Source organism: Choloepus didactylus, chromosome 15 (genome assembly GCF_015220235.1).
Source record: "Choloepus didactylus isolate mChoDid1 chromosome 15, mChoDid1.pri, whole genome shotgun sequence".
Lineage (NCBI taxonomy): Eukaryota > Metazoa > Chordata > Mammalia > Pilosa > Megalonychidae > Choloepus > Choloepus didactylus.
Genome location: NC_051321.1, coordinates 19,959,625 through 19,971,766, shown reverse-complemented (window position 1 = coordinate 19,971,766; position 12,142 = coordinate 19,959,625). Strand labels below are relative to the sequence as shown.

Below are 12,142 nucleotides of genomic sequence, written 5' to 3'. Positions count from 1 at the left end.
CATTATCTCACAACCTTCACATACTAAGAAATGAGTTCTGCTCCTCAATGAACTGTTCAATACTTTTCAAGATACACAACGTGATTCCTTTCTGTGCTTACGCAGTAATGCACTACTTGTAGCCAGTCGCAGTCTTGAGACTGTTCTACAATGAATAGGTGAGAATGCAGATCCACCATGTTGGTAAAGTTTCTTTATAAACAAAAAGTACTTGAAATCTGTTTTCCTGAGTAGGTCAAGTTGAGCCCTGTGAAATTGCATGTCTACCACTTGCTGGTTTATCAAATCTGCCTTTCATAAACAGGGCAAAGATAAACTGAGTTCGACCCCTGATTGAATGGTCATAGGCTGAGAACTTTCTATGGAAACGGGCAGTCTCTCAGGAAGTCATGTGATCACATACCTGGTGATACCGGTCCATGCCCTCAGCTCCAATGACAGGACCCGCCGTTCCCTTCATTTCTTTTTGATATTGTTGATGGTACCTCACCTGTTTGAAGGGAAAAGACAGGCCTATGAACACAGCCTCCCATGCACAGGGCACAAAGGGTAAAAATGAAAGTCTAATGGAATGTTCTCTGCCACATCTTTTTTGGCTTGGGTCCAGGGAGTATGTCTTAGAATAAAAGTGCCAAATAGTTGTCTTTGTAAAATTGATTGCAAACTACGAAGGAAAACTACTTCCTGGCCCCAGAGATCATGCAAAACTAGACAGGAAGTTGGGCTACGCAGGCCCAGGTACTTCCTGCCTCCTCCCCTAACGTGACAACATAGCAGTAGACACTTACGTCACTCGCCAGCTCATTGGCTCTTTTGGCTATCTGGTAAGCAGGTGTGATCATAGCAGGAAAACTGCCTTTCCCTTTCTGCCTTTCATAATCCTCGGCATATCTCACCTGGAAAATGAAAATTAAAAAATGAAAATGAAAATGAAAATCAAAAAATGAAAATGAAAATGAAAATCACATTCCACAATCCCACTGTCTCCCAGGCAGTTGGAGTGAGATGTTTTGCTATGGACTCCCACAACATCTTGCATGTCCCTGAAACAGTTTTTATGGCATGCAAATGGCCGCTCTTTTGTCTGATTCCCCAGCAACACTAAGTTTGCTAAGGATCAGACCATGTGCAACTTAGTCACCTTTTTATTCATAATACCTAACGCAGGGCCTGGTACACGGGAGGCACTCAATGTAGAATTCAAAACACATTTGTTAAGCACCTGGTGTGGATGTGGCTATGGGGCTGGGCAGGAACAAGGCTTAGGTCTGCTAGGGGCTGCCAGTCAGGTAGGGAAAGAAGAGGTTTCTCAACACCGGATCTGGGCTGAGGCAAGTGGAAGCTAAACCTGGATTAATGCTAAACCTGGATTTATACCCAAGTCCACTCAGAACACCATTGTTATTGGTCTTATTATGCTATAGATTATTTCAGCTTTGAAAAGGCAAGCGATGGAAATTTTTTAGAAATTAGGTCCTCCAATTTGCAGTGGCAGAAAGAAGTTTCTTCCAGATGAATCAGATACATATGGTTTGGTACTAATACAATCTAAAGTTTTCTTTCCAAAGAAGAGGATTTTCAAGTCTATGCTAGCTGACTTGTCTGACTTGCCCATCTTTGATCTTAGAAGGTTCTTCCTGGCACCCTCACAGCACTGGGATGCCTCTTATGTTTTCCCCCTCCCCACTGCTAGGTAAGGAAAGAAGGAAGAATCTGGAACAAGAACCACTGAGTCTTGGCCTCCATCGTTTCTTACGTCACTTTGAAGCTGTCCCCCTGCCTTGGCCCGTAGCAGCTCTGGGGTATCCGCCACTGTGGTGAACCTGGAGATGCGCTCATCGTGCCCTCTCTTGTATTCCACCTGATGAAGAGACACAAGAGTCAAGGTCACATCCACCTCATGGTCTCTGTGAGGACCTCTCCTTGCAGCTCTGCTGAAGGACAGGAGCTTCCATTGGGCTACATTCAACAAACACCTGTGCAAGCCTTGCCTGGCTTGCTTTATGGGCTCTTCCTCAAAAAGCATGGATGCCAAAGTGATAAGTCCAAGAGACCACCAGATACTGCTAACTCGGTCTCCATGAAAATCATTTGAGGCAAGACTATTATTTTCCCCATTTTACAAATGAGAAGCTGAGAAACATAGAAGTTAAGTAATTTGACAAAGGTTACATGGCTAGCAAGTGGAAAAGCCAGGATTCAAATTCAGACATTCTGGCTCCAGAATGTGAGCTCCCAACCAACAAGCTATGCTACTCTTCATGAGGATCTGACATCCAATTAACAAAAATCAGTGTCCTTAAGGCTAAAGCGACTTCAAGAAATCATTTGATCCAGACTTGGGGTTAGTTATATAGTCTTCTCTCTACATTATAGATGTGGGCCAAACAAGGTACAATGATAAGTGATGGGGAGAGGATAAAAACACAATTTTCTCCATAATACTACACTAACAGTACCTTTTGTCCCAAATCGATCTCTTATTTGTTCTTTCTGAATCACAGGAGTTCATGGATAATATGGAAAAAATGGCCTCATCGATGGCGAATAAGCACTGAGACACTCACCTGGCTGGCTAACTGGTTAGCTTTCTTGGCCCTTTGATAAGCAGGTGTGATCATGGCTGGGAAGCTTCCCTTGCCCCTCCTTTGCTCATAGTCTTCTGTATATTCCTGCTGGTTAGAACCAACATCAGAATGAGAACTAACATAATATTAAATGAGAACTAACAAAACTGCAATGACAAGCACCATCAGAACCAATGAAAATGGATTGATAAGGTTTGGAAAATATTTCAATCATCTGGAATAAATTTGAAAATGTTATTCAACTGGTGATTTGAATAACACCATTGACCTGTAAAAACAGCATTTTCCCAGGTCAAAGGGCTTCCCCTTCAATTATAATATCATATTACGTGGCCCCTGGCACAACGCAAGGGATGCTCTTTGACCCAAAGTTTTTTTTGATAACCCAGCAATTAAAAACAAAAGACTTCTATAACTCATCTGCTAGAGATAACTCTATAGCTGTGGGAGTAACATATCTGTTAAGTTTTCCACCTCGTTTCAGATGATTAGTTTTCCTAATGAGATATATTACCTTAGCATTTACATTTCTATTTTTTCCTTCCATTTTCTAAAGGAAAAGTCACCAAAGACTAACAGTCTTTTTCAAAGTAGATGCTTCAAAAGGTAGATGCACTGGGGGTGCAAATTGTTGAGAATTTCTACAGTCTGGCACAAAACCGCCTTTCATACATGAAAACCTACCAAAGGTCTCTCTAATGGTTCTAGAAATCAGAAGTCTAAAATGGGTTATCAGAGCTGTATTGCTTGTGGAGGCTCTAGAGAAGAATCTGCTCCCTTGCCTTTTCCAGCTTCTAGATGCCACCTGTATTCCTTGGCTTTGGGTCCTTTATCTCTTTGACTTCTGCTTTCACTGTCCTATCACCTTTTCTCCCACCTCCCTCCCTCTTATAGGGGCTCTTGTAATAACACTGAGCACACCCTAACAATTCAAGACACCTTCCCACCTCAAAATCCTTAATTTAATCACATCTGCAAAGTCCCCTTTGCCATGTAAGGTAACATATTCACAGGTCCCAGGGATTAGGATTTGGCTTAAGGGTAGGGGTGGGCAGCATTATTCTGTCTACCACAGTATCAAAAATAAAGGAACTTTCAGAACTAACGCTAAACTAAGTTCTACAATAACTTCTAGGGCCCTTACCTCACCAACAGCCTTTTGAGCATCAACCATCCTTACAATATCAGGGTCTGGCAGAGCTCCTGGGTACCAAGCATTCCCTCCTCCGTGTCCAGTCCAATAAGCTGTCTACAAAGGAAGCACACAAATGCGTACAGACACATTCCCCACACAGTTGCTTGTTAAGACCCCCTACCTCTCCCAACGACGCTCACGTATCTTGTCAATATAAGATAGAAATTGGCTAAAAACTATAAAACTGAGGCAGTCTTCAGCTAATCTGAATGTACATTTTTCCAGATTAGAAAATGACCTAATATCCTGAATAATTGAACTTTCTGAGAGTCACTTATCTGTTAGGAGATTTATTTGATCATCATTGCACCAAGGTTGGGCATGGAGCGGGGGGTAGCCATGAACAGGCAATCTGAGGTTAATCAGCATTATTCAGACAAGCTGTAAAACCTCCTACCCATTATTTGCCTAACATTGGGAAAAGAAAAGAATAAAAAGGGAAGACTAAGTTCTACTTTTAAGAAACTTATCTAGGAAGACAAAACTAACATATGAAACAATTAGCAATTAGAAAACATTCGTGTGCCTATGTATACTGTACTGATGATGAATAAAACAGAAGTTTTTTAAAAAACCAAACTATAGGAGGTGAACCCCATTTTGGGCAGGAAGACGGAATTTGGGCTGAACCTCTGCAGCTGAGGTCAGTTAACAGGGGAAAAGGGGAAAAGAACAGTGTCCACTCTAGGCCAGCTCCATGCAGGTAGGGATTATCATCTGTTTTGCTCACCAATGTATCCCAAAGACATGTATCTCTGGAACAGTGATCACATAGCAGATGCAATAATTATTTATTGACTAAATGCTGGGGGCAGGGAATGACATGGGTAAAGGCTGAAGATAGTGACTGGCTCAGTGTAAAAGACTGTGGAATGCTGAGTGTGACTGGGATTGAGAGGAAGAGAAGGGAACCAGGTAGGGCTAGTGAGACTGGTTGGGCAGAGCCAGCCTTTGGATATCTGGAAAGACAGACAATTAGCACATGAAAATATGTTCAACCACAGCAGCAAATGGTGAAATTTAAATTAAAATAAGATACAGATTGTCAAGACATTTATCTGGTAATACCACGTGTTGGTGAGAGTGCAGGCAAACAGGTATTCTCATGCTCTCTTCTCTGGGAGTATGCAATGTATGGATGTTTTAGAGAGCAATTTTACAGTGTCCATTAGAATCTAAAATGCAGACACCCTTTGACCTAGCAACCTTACTTCTCATTAGCTAGAGAAACACATACTTATGTCTATAAGGAGTCACAAACAACGGTATTCAATGTACCTTTGTAATTAAAAAAAATTGGAAGTAACTTTGCCTGTCAATAGGATAACGTGATACACTTCATGACAGTTTAAAAGGATGTCAGTGTGAGAATATCTCTCAGATGTTTGTTGAGTGAAAAACGCAAGCTGCAAAACAATGCATCTTGTTCCATGTAAAAACAAAACTATAAATTCTATATACTCAATAGAAATATATACGTAATTTTCAATACAAGAATAATAATAGCTGATATTTATTCTGCCTGCTACTGTTCTTAGATCTTTACATGTATGTGCTCTTTTAACTCTCAAAACAGTCACAAAATGGGTAAGTCACTCAAGGTCCCTCAGTAAGTGGCAGCAGGCATGTCCAAATTTAAGTACTAAGATATATATACACCAATAACATATGTATGATCATATGTATGATGCCAAATAACATGCATATATGATATTCATTTGTAAACTAACAGAAAAATCTGGAAGGACAGTGGGTACCTCTTTAGAGGGGGCTGGCATTGGAGACGGTGGACAAGTGGTTAATCTTGTATTGTTTGGATTTTTTAACCATCAGAAAAATTCAAGTATTATCTGTAGGTTAAAAATCAATGGCAGAAGAATTTTGAAATGATGAGCCTGTCAGAAGAGAGTGACCATAAATTCTTGGGTTGGGGGAAGAATGAGTCAGGAACATTCAATTCAGTCAGGAACTGAATGAAGTGCCCGAGAAAGGAGGAGCAGCCTGGTGACAAGTCCGGGCAACTGCTACCAGGGCAGAAAAGCCAGTGGGAGAAGTCAAGGAGCTTAGACTGCAGCCCATATCGTTGTGAAGCTGCTGGAGGTTGATGGAGGGCTCATGTAGATGGCCAGAATGACAAATTGATCAAAGAAAACTTAATTGATTTTCTCTAGAAGAATGATGACACACTTCATTTGCATAGTTCTCTCTTCTTCCAAACCCATTTACAACTCTTCTCTCACCTCATTCCCCATCGGCTGCTTGTTAGGTGCAGTTGCCCCATCCCTGGATTTCATGTCCCAGTGAAAAGCTGATTGAAATCGTTCAACTCCTTCTTGGTCATCAATCTGCACAAGGAAGATGTTGTCAGCAATGTTTTCCATCAAAGAAAAGAAAAACAACGAATGGTATACAGTTAAACTTCTGGAATTTTCTTAAGTCTTAACCGCAAAGCATCTTAACTGCAATATGATACAAATTGTGCTGTCAGTCTCCCCATGGCTTCACATATACCACCAGCCAGGCAGCAAGTATAGAGTGCCTGCTGTTTACAAAGTTCAAAAGAACACAGCAGTGCAATTATTAAGACCTCCATAAGCTCCCTATGAGCTCATCACATAACACAAACTGTTCAGCTTAGAGTAACCTCAGAATGTCAGGCTAAAGAGGCTTCACTTTAATCTGTGGAATAATCACCCAGGGAGTTGTCACAATGTTGGCTCCCCAAATTCATGAAAGTGTTCTCCTATGCTTGATTGTTTTACCTGTAACATCTCTAACTTTAATACATCTTAAATTAATTTTTGTGTAAGGTTTGAGGTTGGAGTCAAGGTTAATTTTTCCATACAAATATCCAATCACTCCAAGACCAATTATTGAAAAATCAGTCTTGCTACATTAAATTGCAGTGGTGACTTTGTTGTGATTCAAGTGGCCATATTTGTGCAGCTCTATTTCCGGACCTTGTATTCTGTTGCATTGGTCTATTTGTCTATCCTCATGCCCATGTATCAATCACCACTGCTTTTATGTAAGTCTTGCAGTCTGATAGTTTAAGTCCTTCAAATTTGTTCTTCATAAAATTTCTTGGCTATTCTAGGACCTTTGTATTTTCATATCACTTCTAGAATCAGCTTGTCAATTTCTACAAAAAACACTGGGATTTTTATTGGGATTGCATCACATTACAGATCAATTTGGGGGAGAACTAGCATGTCAACAATATCTTCCCAACCTTGGCATGGGCAAAGACTTCTTAAATTGAACACAAGAAGGACTAACCATAAACAAGTAAAATGGAAGTTCTTAGGTTCCAAACCCAGGAATCATAATTTAGCAGGTCTGAGATGGGCCTCAGAAATCTGCAACTTTAACAGACCGGACAGGTGATTCTGATTTCATTGCCTTAGAATTTAATGAGGTTTAAATATTTACGTTTACAGATGAGGAAACAGGCTCAGAGAAAAGAAGTGAACTTACAAAAATCACACTGTTGGGTTAGCAGAGCCAAGTTTCAAGCCCAGGAATTCTAGTTTCTTATCAAGGACACTTTCAGTCATTGACTTTCTGGACTTGTTCCCACTAAATGCAAAATATGTGTGTGTGTGTGTGTGTGTGTGTGTGTATAAACCGAGACATCTGCGCATGCTTATTTCCATGTATTTTGAGAAACGACCATGAGCATTACTCAGACTCAAGGCAGGACTTCTCAACAGCAGCACAACTGACATTCTTGGTTGTGGGAGACCATCCTGTGTATTGTAGGATATCTACCAGCATCCATGGCCTTTACCCACTAGATGCCAAAAGCAAACCCTCCCCTGACTTGTAACCATCAGAAATGTCTCCAGACATCACCAAATATTCCTCAGTTGAAAACGACTGACTTAAGGAATCAGAAACACACAACAAAAATAGACATTCTACCCCACCTCCAAGGAGCTGCAGTTGCTGTCCTCCTCCCACAGGACAAATCTACCATTGGCGAGGAGCGTCTGCCTCCCCCCAAGACCATTCATGGAATTCGTGATTACACTGAGGAAGCACAAATGTTACTAGCGGGGTAAGGAAGCATTAGGGTTAAAGTTCATTCTCTGAATAGAAGAGAACCTAGATGTTTTATTCTAAAAATTCAATTCACACCCACTAAACAGGAAATTCTGACTTACTAAAATTTTTTTTTTGGAAAATATGACATTTCAGAAACATAAAAATGTAAATCTGCTTCAAATGCCAGCTTGAAATATTTTCTTTTCTCACTGAAGTACCATCACAGCAGTATCCCTTTCTTTCCCCTTTTCTATTTCAGCACAGGCATAATGAATTTATTTTTTACTCAATTGGCAAAGTCTCTCAGAGATACAAGGGGTAAGGAAGTCATCTATCACAACCCCTAGGGTGGTTCTAAGATCTGGGTCCTATAGGGGACACAGCTGTCCATTTGAATTTTTCCCTGGTGGGGAAGGAGGGGAAAGTGATCTCAGCAGTCAATTGCTTGGTACATATACACAGTTGTACACACATATGCATGTGCACATAATACATACATCACATACACATGTAGACATTAATACGGACATACACACATACATACCATGTACACATATGCACATTCACCATATACACACATGGACATACATATCCACATATCCACACAGACACACCCCACAGACAAACACAGACACACATCTGCATATACATGCATATACATATACACACCATAAACAGTCGTAAACATGCACACATATAGATATATATACAGGTGTACTGCATATATGCACATATGCACACATGTATACACATACGCACATCTACACACACACACAGACAGGCATGTCCCCATATGCACACATACATATATATACATATACACACATCTTTATAAACATGAAAACAAACAGACACACACAGGCCTCCTGGGAAGCTCACATGACTGTCTGTGGCTGGAAATAGAACCAGAGGTAATCCTAGGATCACTCCAGGCTGGGCCTGTCACACACAGTTAAAAAAAGTAATTATACTACCACCTACAAGGTAAGTAAATATTGTGTGACCTGCTGCATGATTGTAAGATAGAGTCACCCCAGCTTGACTACCATGGCCTAGGGTTGACTGGAGAACTACAGATAATATGGATCTTTTTGTAGAAAGTGTAATATATGCAAATAGTACTCTGATGTATCAGGGCATTTCCTTGCATTTAATGTGTCAAGCTCTGTGGCTACACTACAGCAGAAATACCTGGATATTTGAAAATATATGCAGGTACTTGTTTTCTTCTGGAGAGTTTCCCCCTCTTTGCACATATGGAAGTGGGCCAGTGGAACAGGATATAGTTTCCAAAGTCAGACAGACCAGGATTTGCACCTTCCCTACCAGTTGGGTAAAACTGGGCAAGTTCAAGATAAATAAAGTAATTAAAAAAAAAAACAAAAAAAAAAAACAAGACTCAACCTCCCCGAGTCTCAGCTTCCCCACCTGTATTATGATGATATTACAGAGCTTAGAGGAATGCTTGACACTCTCTTAAAGTAAGAGCTAAACTCAGGATTTATTATAATTTAATTAATAGCCACCAGACTTCAACAAGTGAAAGCAAGCTGTAAGAATCAGCCATCCCAATAATCTGTGATCGTTTGTGAATTCTCCAGGCTGTGAATTCTTGGAAATCAATGATACATGAGCAACTCTCTGAGCCTCAGTTTCCTCACCAATAAAATGCAGATAATAAAAACATCTACTTCACTGGGTTGTCATGTGGATTAAATGAGTGAGTGCCTCATAAATGTGTTAAATTAAAAACAATAAGATAATGAACTCACAATGACACTGCAAGGCAATTAGCAAAATGAGGCATCTTCACAGTGTGAGTTGGGGTCCTGCAGTGAGGACACTAGCTCCCTCAATCCTCATTTTCTTGAGGAAGAGGATGATCTGGGCGGGCAGACAAGTCAGAATGAGGTGAGGAATATTAGGGAAGGGATCTCTGGTGAGAGAGATTACTAGAGAGCCTTCTACCTCCTGTGCAATTTTCTAATTTTAGAAAGCTGCTCAAGTTTCCTCCCACAGAGCACTTTCTTGTAGGGTATGGGGGAGAGAAGTTCAACTCAAATGATTCATCATTTTAATTGATGCAAGAGTTCAATCAATATTTGATTGGTTATTTGACAAAACTCCACTGTTGGTTTTTCAAATGGGGTTGGATTTATCAACGTGGCCCCCTTGTCCACCTCCCTATCCCACCCACACCCCCCAAACAAAAGATAATTTCCGAATAGAAGAATCTTTGACCTGCCCCTACCCTAAGGGGAAGGAGGGGCTTGCAAATGATTTAGGGATCTACTGAATTCTGAGAGTTTTAAGAGTGTTTAATTAGCTGTTTTTAAATTTTCTACACTAGAATATTTTAGGAGTAAGAAAGGAAAGGTCCTTGTAACATTTTCTGACTATATAAACTTTGTTTTATGCACTAAGCACCATGTGTACACAGGGTTTATTGTAGAACTTCCATCAATGTGTCCAGAGCAGGTCAGACACAGAGATGATCCTGGCTACAGGGACTCAAAATATTTCTGCTAGATTATCCTGTGTGTGAGGCCCTATATTGTGGGAGGACAAATAATAAAATTTGTTACTTAAATGCACTTTGCCCGTGGATGTGGAGAAGTGGGTAGGTTCACATCTAGACTGAGGCTCTTAAAAACATAATAGGTGCCTGAGTGGAGGGATTTATTTAAAGGCTATTTTGAAATGGGAAATCAAATTTAACTTACCCCACTGATGGCCTCTGGAGACCTCCTAACATTTAGATTTAATGGAGTGTGATAGACACTTGTGAAAGTGTTGTTCTTGGGGTTATGGCTATAAAAAAAATACATAGGAATCAAAATTAGAAATGCATATGATCCAAGATGATTGTGCTATTCTTAAAGGTACAGCCATTTTAAATCAATAAATATAAATATAAATATAAATATAAATAAACATAAAACATAATAATAAGGTTGGATGATTTTCCAGGCTATACGTTTTGAAGAAATAAAAAGCAAAACAAAGCAAACCAAACAAATCCCACAAATGAAACTTTAAGACCAAATTTAACTGGAAATGGTCATTTAAAAACTTTCTGGAAAAAAAAAAAAAAACAGAAAAGGAGTTCTGAAATTATTTAAAAGAAAAAATATAAAACTCTATATGCATATCTGTAGCAATTACATTTTTATCATAGCATTTAATAATTTGACATTAGAGATTATAGTGGAGAGATTTGATCTTTGACATTATTATAAGAAATACAGAATTTTCAAACCTGTCTCTTTATTGCATAAAATCCCAAAGTAGGTCTCTTTAGAGGTAGAATGTAAGTGAAAACTTTGGGGAAGCCATTTCTTGGACTTAATACTGCAGAGTACAATTTGAACCTTTAGTTGGTTATTTGATAAAAAACAAACAAAACCCAAGAGCTGGTGGAAAGGGGCATCAAACACTTACGCGTGACAATATGGCTTTTTCTGGTGACTCACAAAGTTATTAACCGATAGCATCATCTTGCAGACTTCACAGTGAAAACATGCTTTATGCCATATCTACAAATCATATAAAAAAGATTTAGCAAAATTACCTTTTTTTTCTGACTCAGGACTCTTACGTATTTCAGGGTAAGAAATTATGCTTCAGTGATAAAATGGTGAATTAAAACACATGGCAACAATATGTTAAATTTTTTTTCAAGAAGACTTAGAAGACAGAAATGGGGACAACTAAAGAAAGGTAGGGAAATATATCTTCTTCCTGTGGTTGCATAAAAATACATGTCCATATGTGAGAAGATAAATTTTCCATTTTCATTATTCTCAAAGGCCAAAAAATGTCCACTGACCTGGTCTATACAGCTGATCTTCTCAGCAGGGTAAACCCCATACCCACATCGAGAGCAAGCCTGCACATTCATCTTGTGGTCAGAGGAGGCAAGACAAAGATGGGCAACAGGTAAGAAATCCAAAGACAACTAGCTGTTCAAGTCTCCAAAATCCCAACGACTGTGAAATCCCTGGAGCCACCTGAGGGGATTCAAAATCCAACGTCCACTTCCCTTTGCTGACCTTCTAGTTTGAAGTCAGCCCCTGCATGGTTTTTAAAGCTGCCACTTACTCAAGGGACAATTTTGGCAACTCACTCAGCACGCATGCGTCTGGGAAATGAGGTGGAGGTATTTCCAGCTGACATGCTTCTCTAAATAGAAAAGTGAACTCACAACAGCATCGTGTTTATGTGGATGACCAAACCCTAGTGTATGATCAGGCAGCGTGTAGTAGTTTAGCACTAGCTATGATCATAACCCAAGAAAAGAACCTAAAGGAAG

The 12,142-nt window shown here is 39.8% G+C and overlaps 1 protein-coding gene across 2 annotated transcripts in view; it reads right to left on the bottom strand.

Moving 5' to 3' along the window:
• LOC119510374 (nebulin related anchoring protein) overlaps positions 1–11,731 on the bottom strand; it is a 71,416-nt gene extending 59,685 nt beyond the window's left edge. For both annotated transcript variants that reach the window (XM_037804654.1, XM_037804655.1), the window contains exons 1-9: positions 11,660–11,731; positions 11,272–11,366; positions 10,554–10,641; positions 6,024–6,128; positions 3,733–3,837; positions 2,568–2,672; positions 1,757–1,861; positions 789–896; positions 404–490 (exon numbers count right to left, since the gene is read on the bottom strand). In XM_037804654.1, the coding sequence (XP_037660582.1) occupies positions 404–490; positions 789–896; positions 1,757–1,861; positions 2,568–2,672; positions 3,733–3,837; positions 6,024–6,128; positions 10,554–10,641; positions 11,272–11,366; positions 11,660–11,731 (870 nt within the window). The remainder of the gene's footprint in view (positions 1–403; positions 491–788; positions 897–1,756; positions 1,862–2,567; positions 2,673–3,732; positions 3,838–6,023; positions 6,129–10,553; positions 10,642–11,271; positions 11,367–11,659) is intronic.
• Between the last annotated feature and the right edge of the window lie 411 nt (positions 11,732–12,142).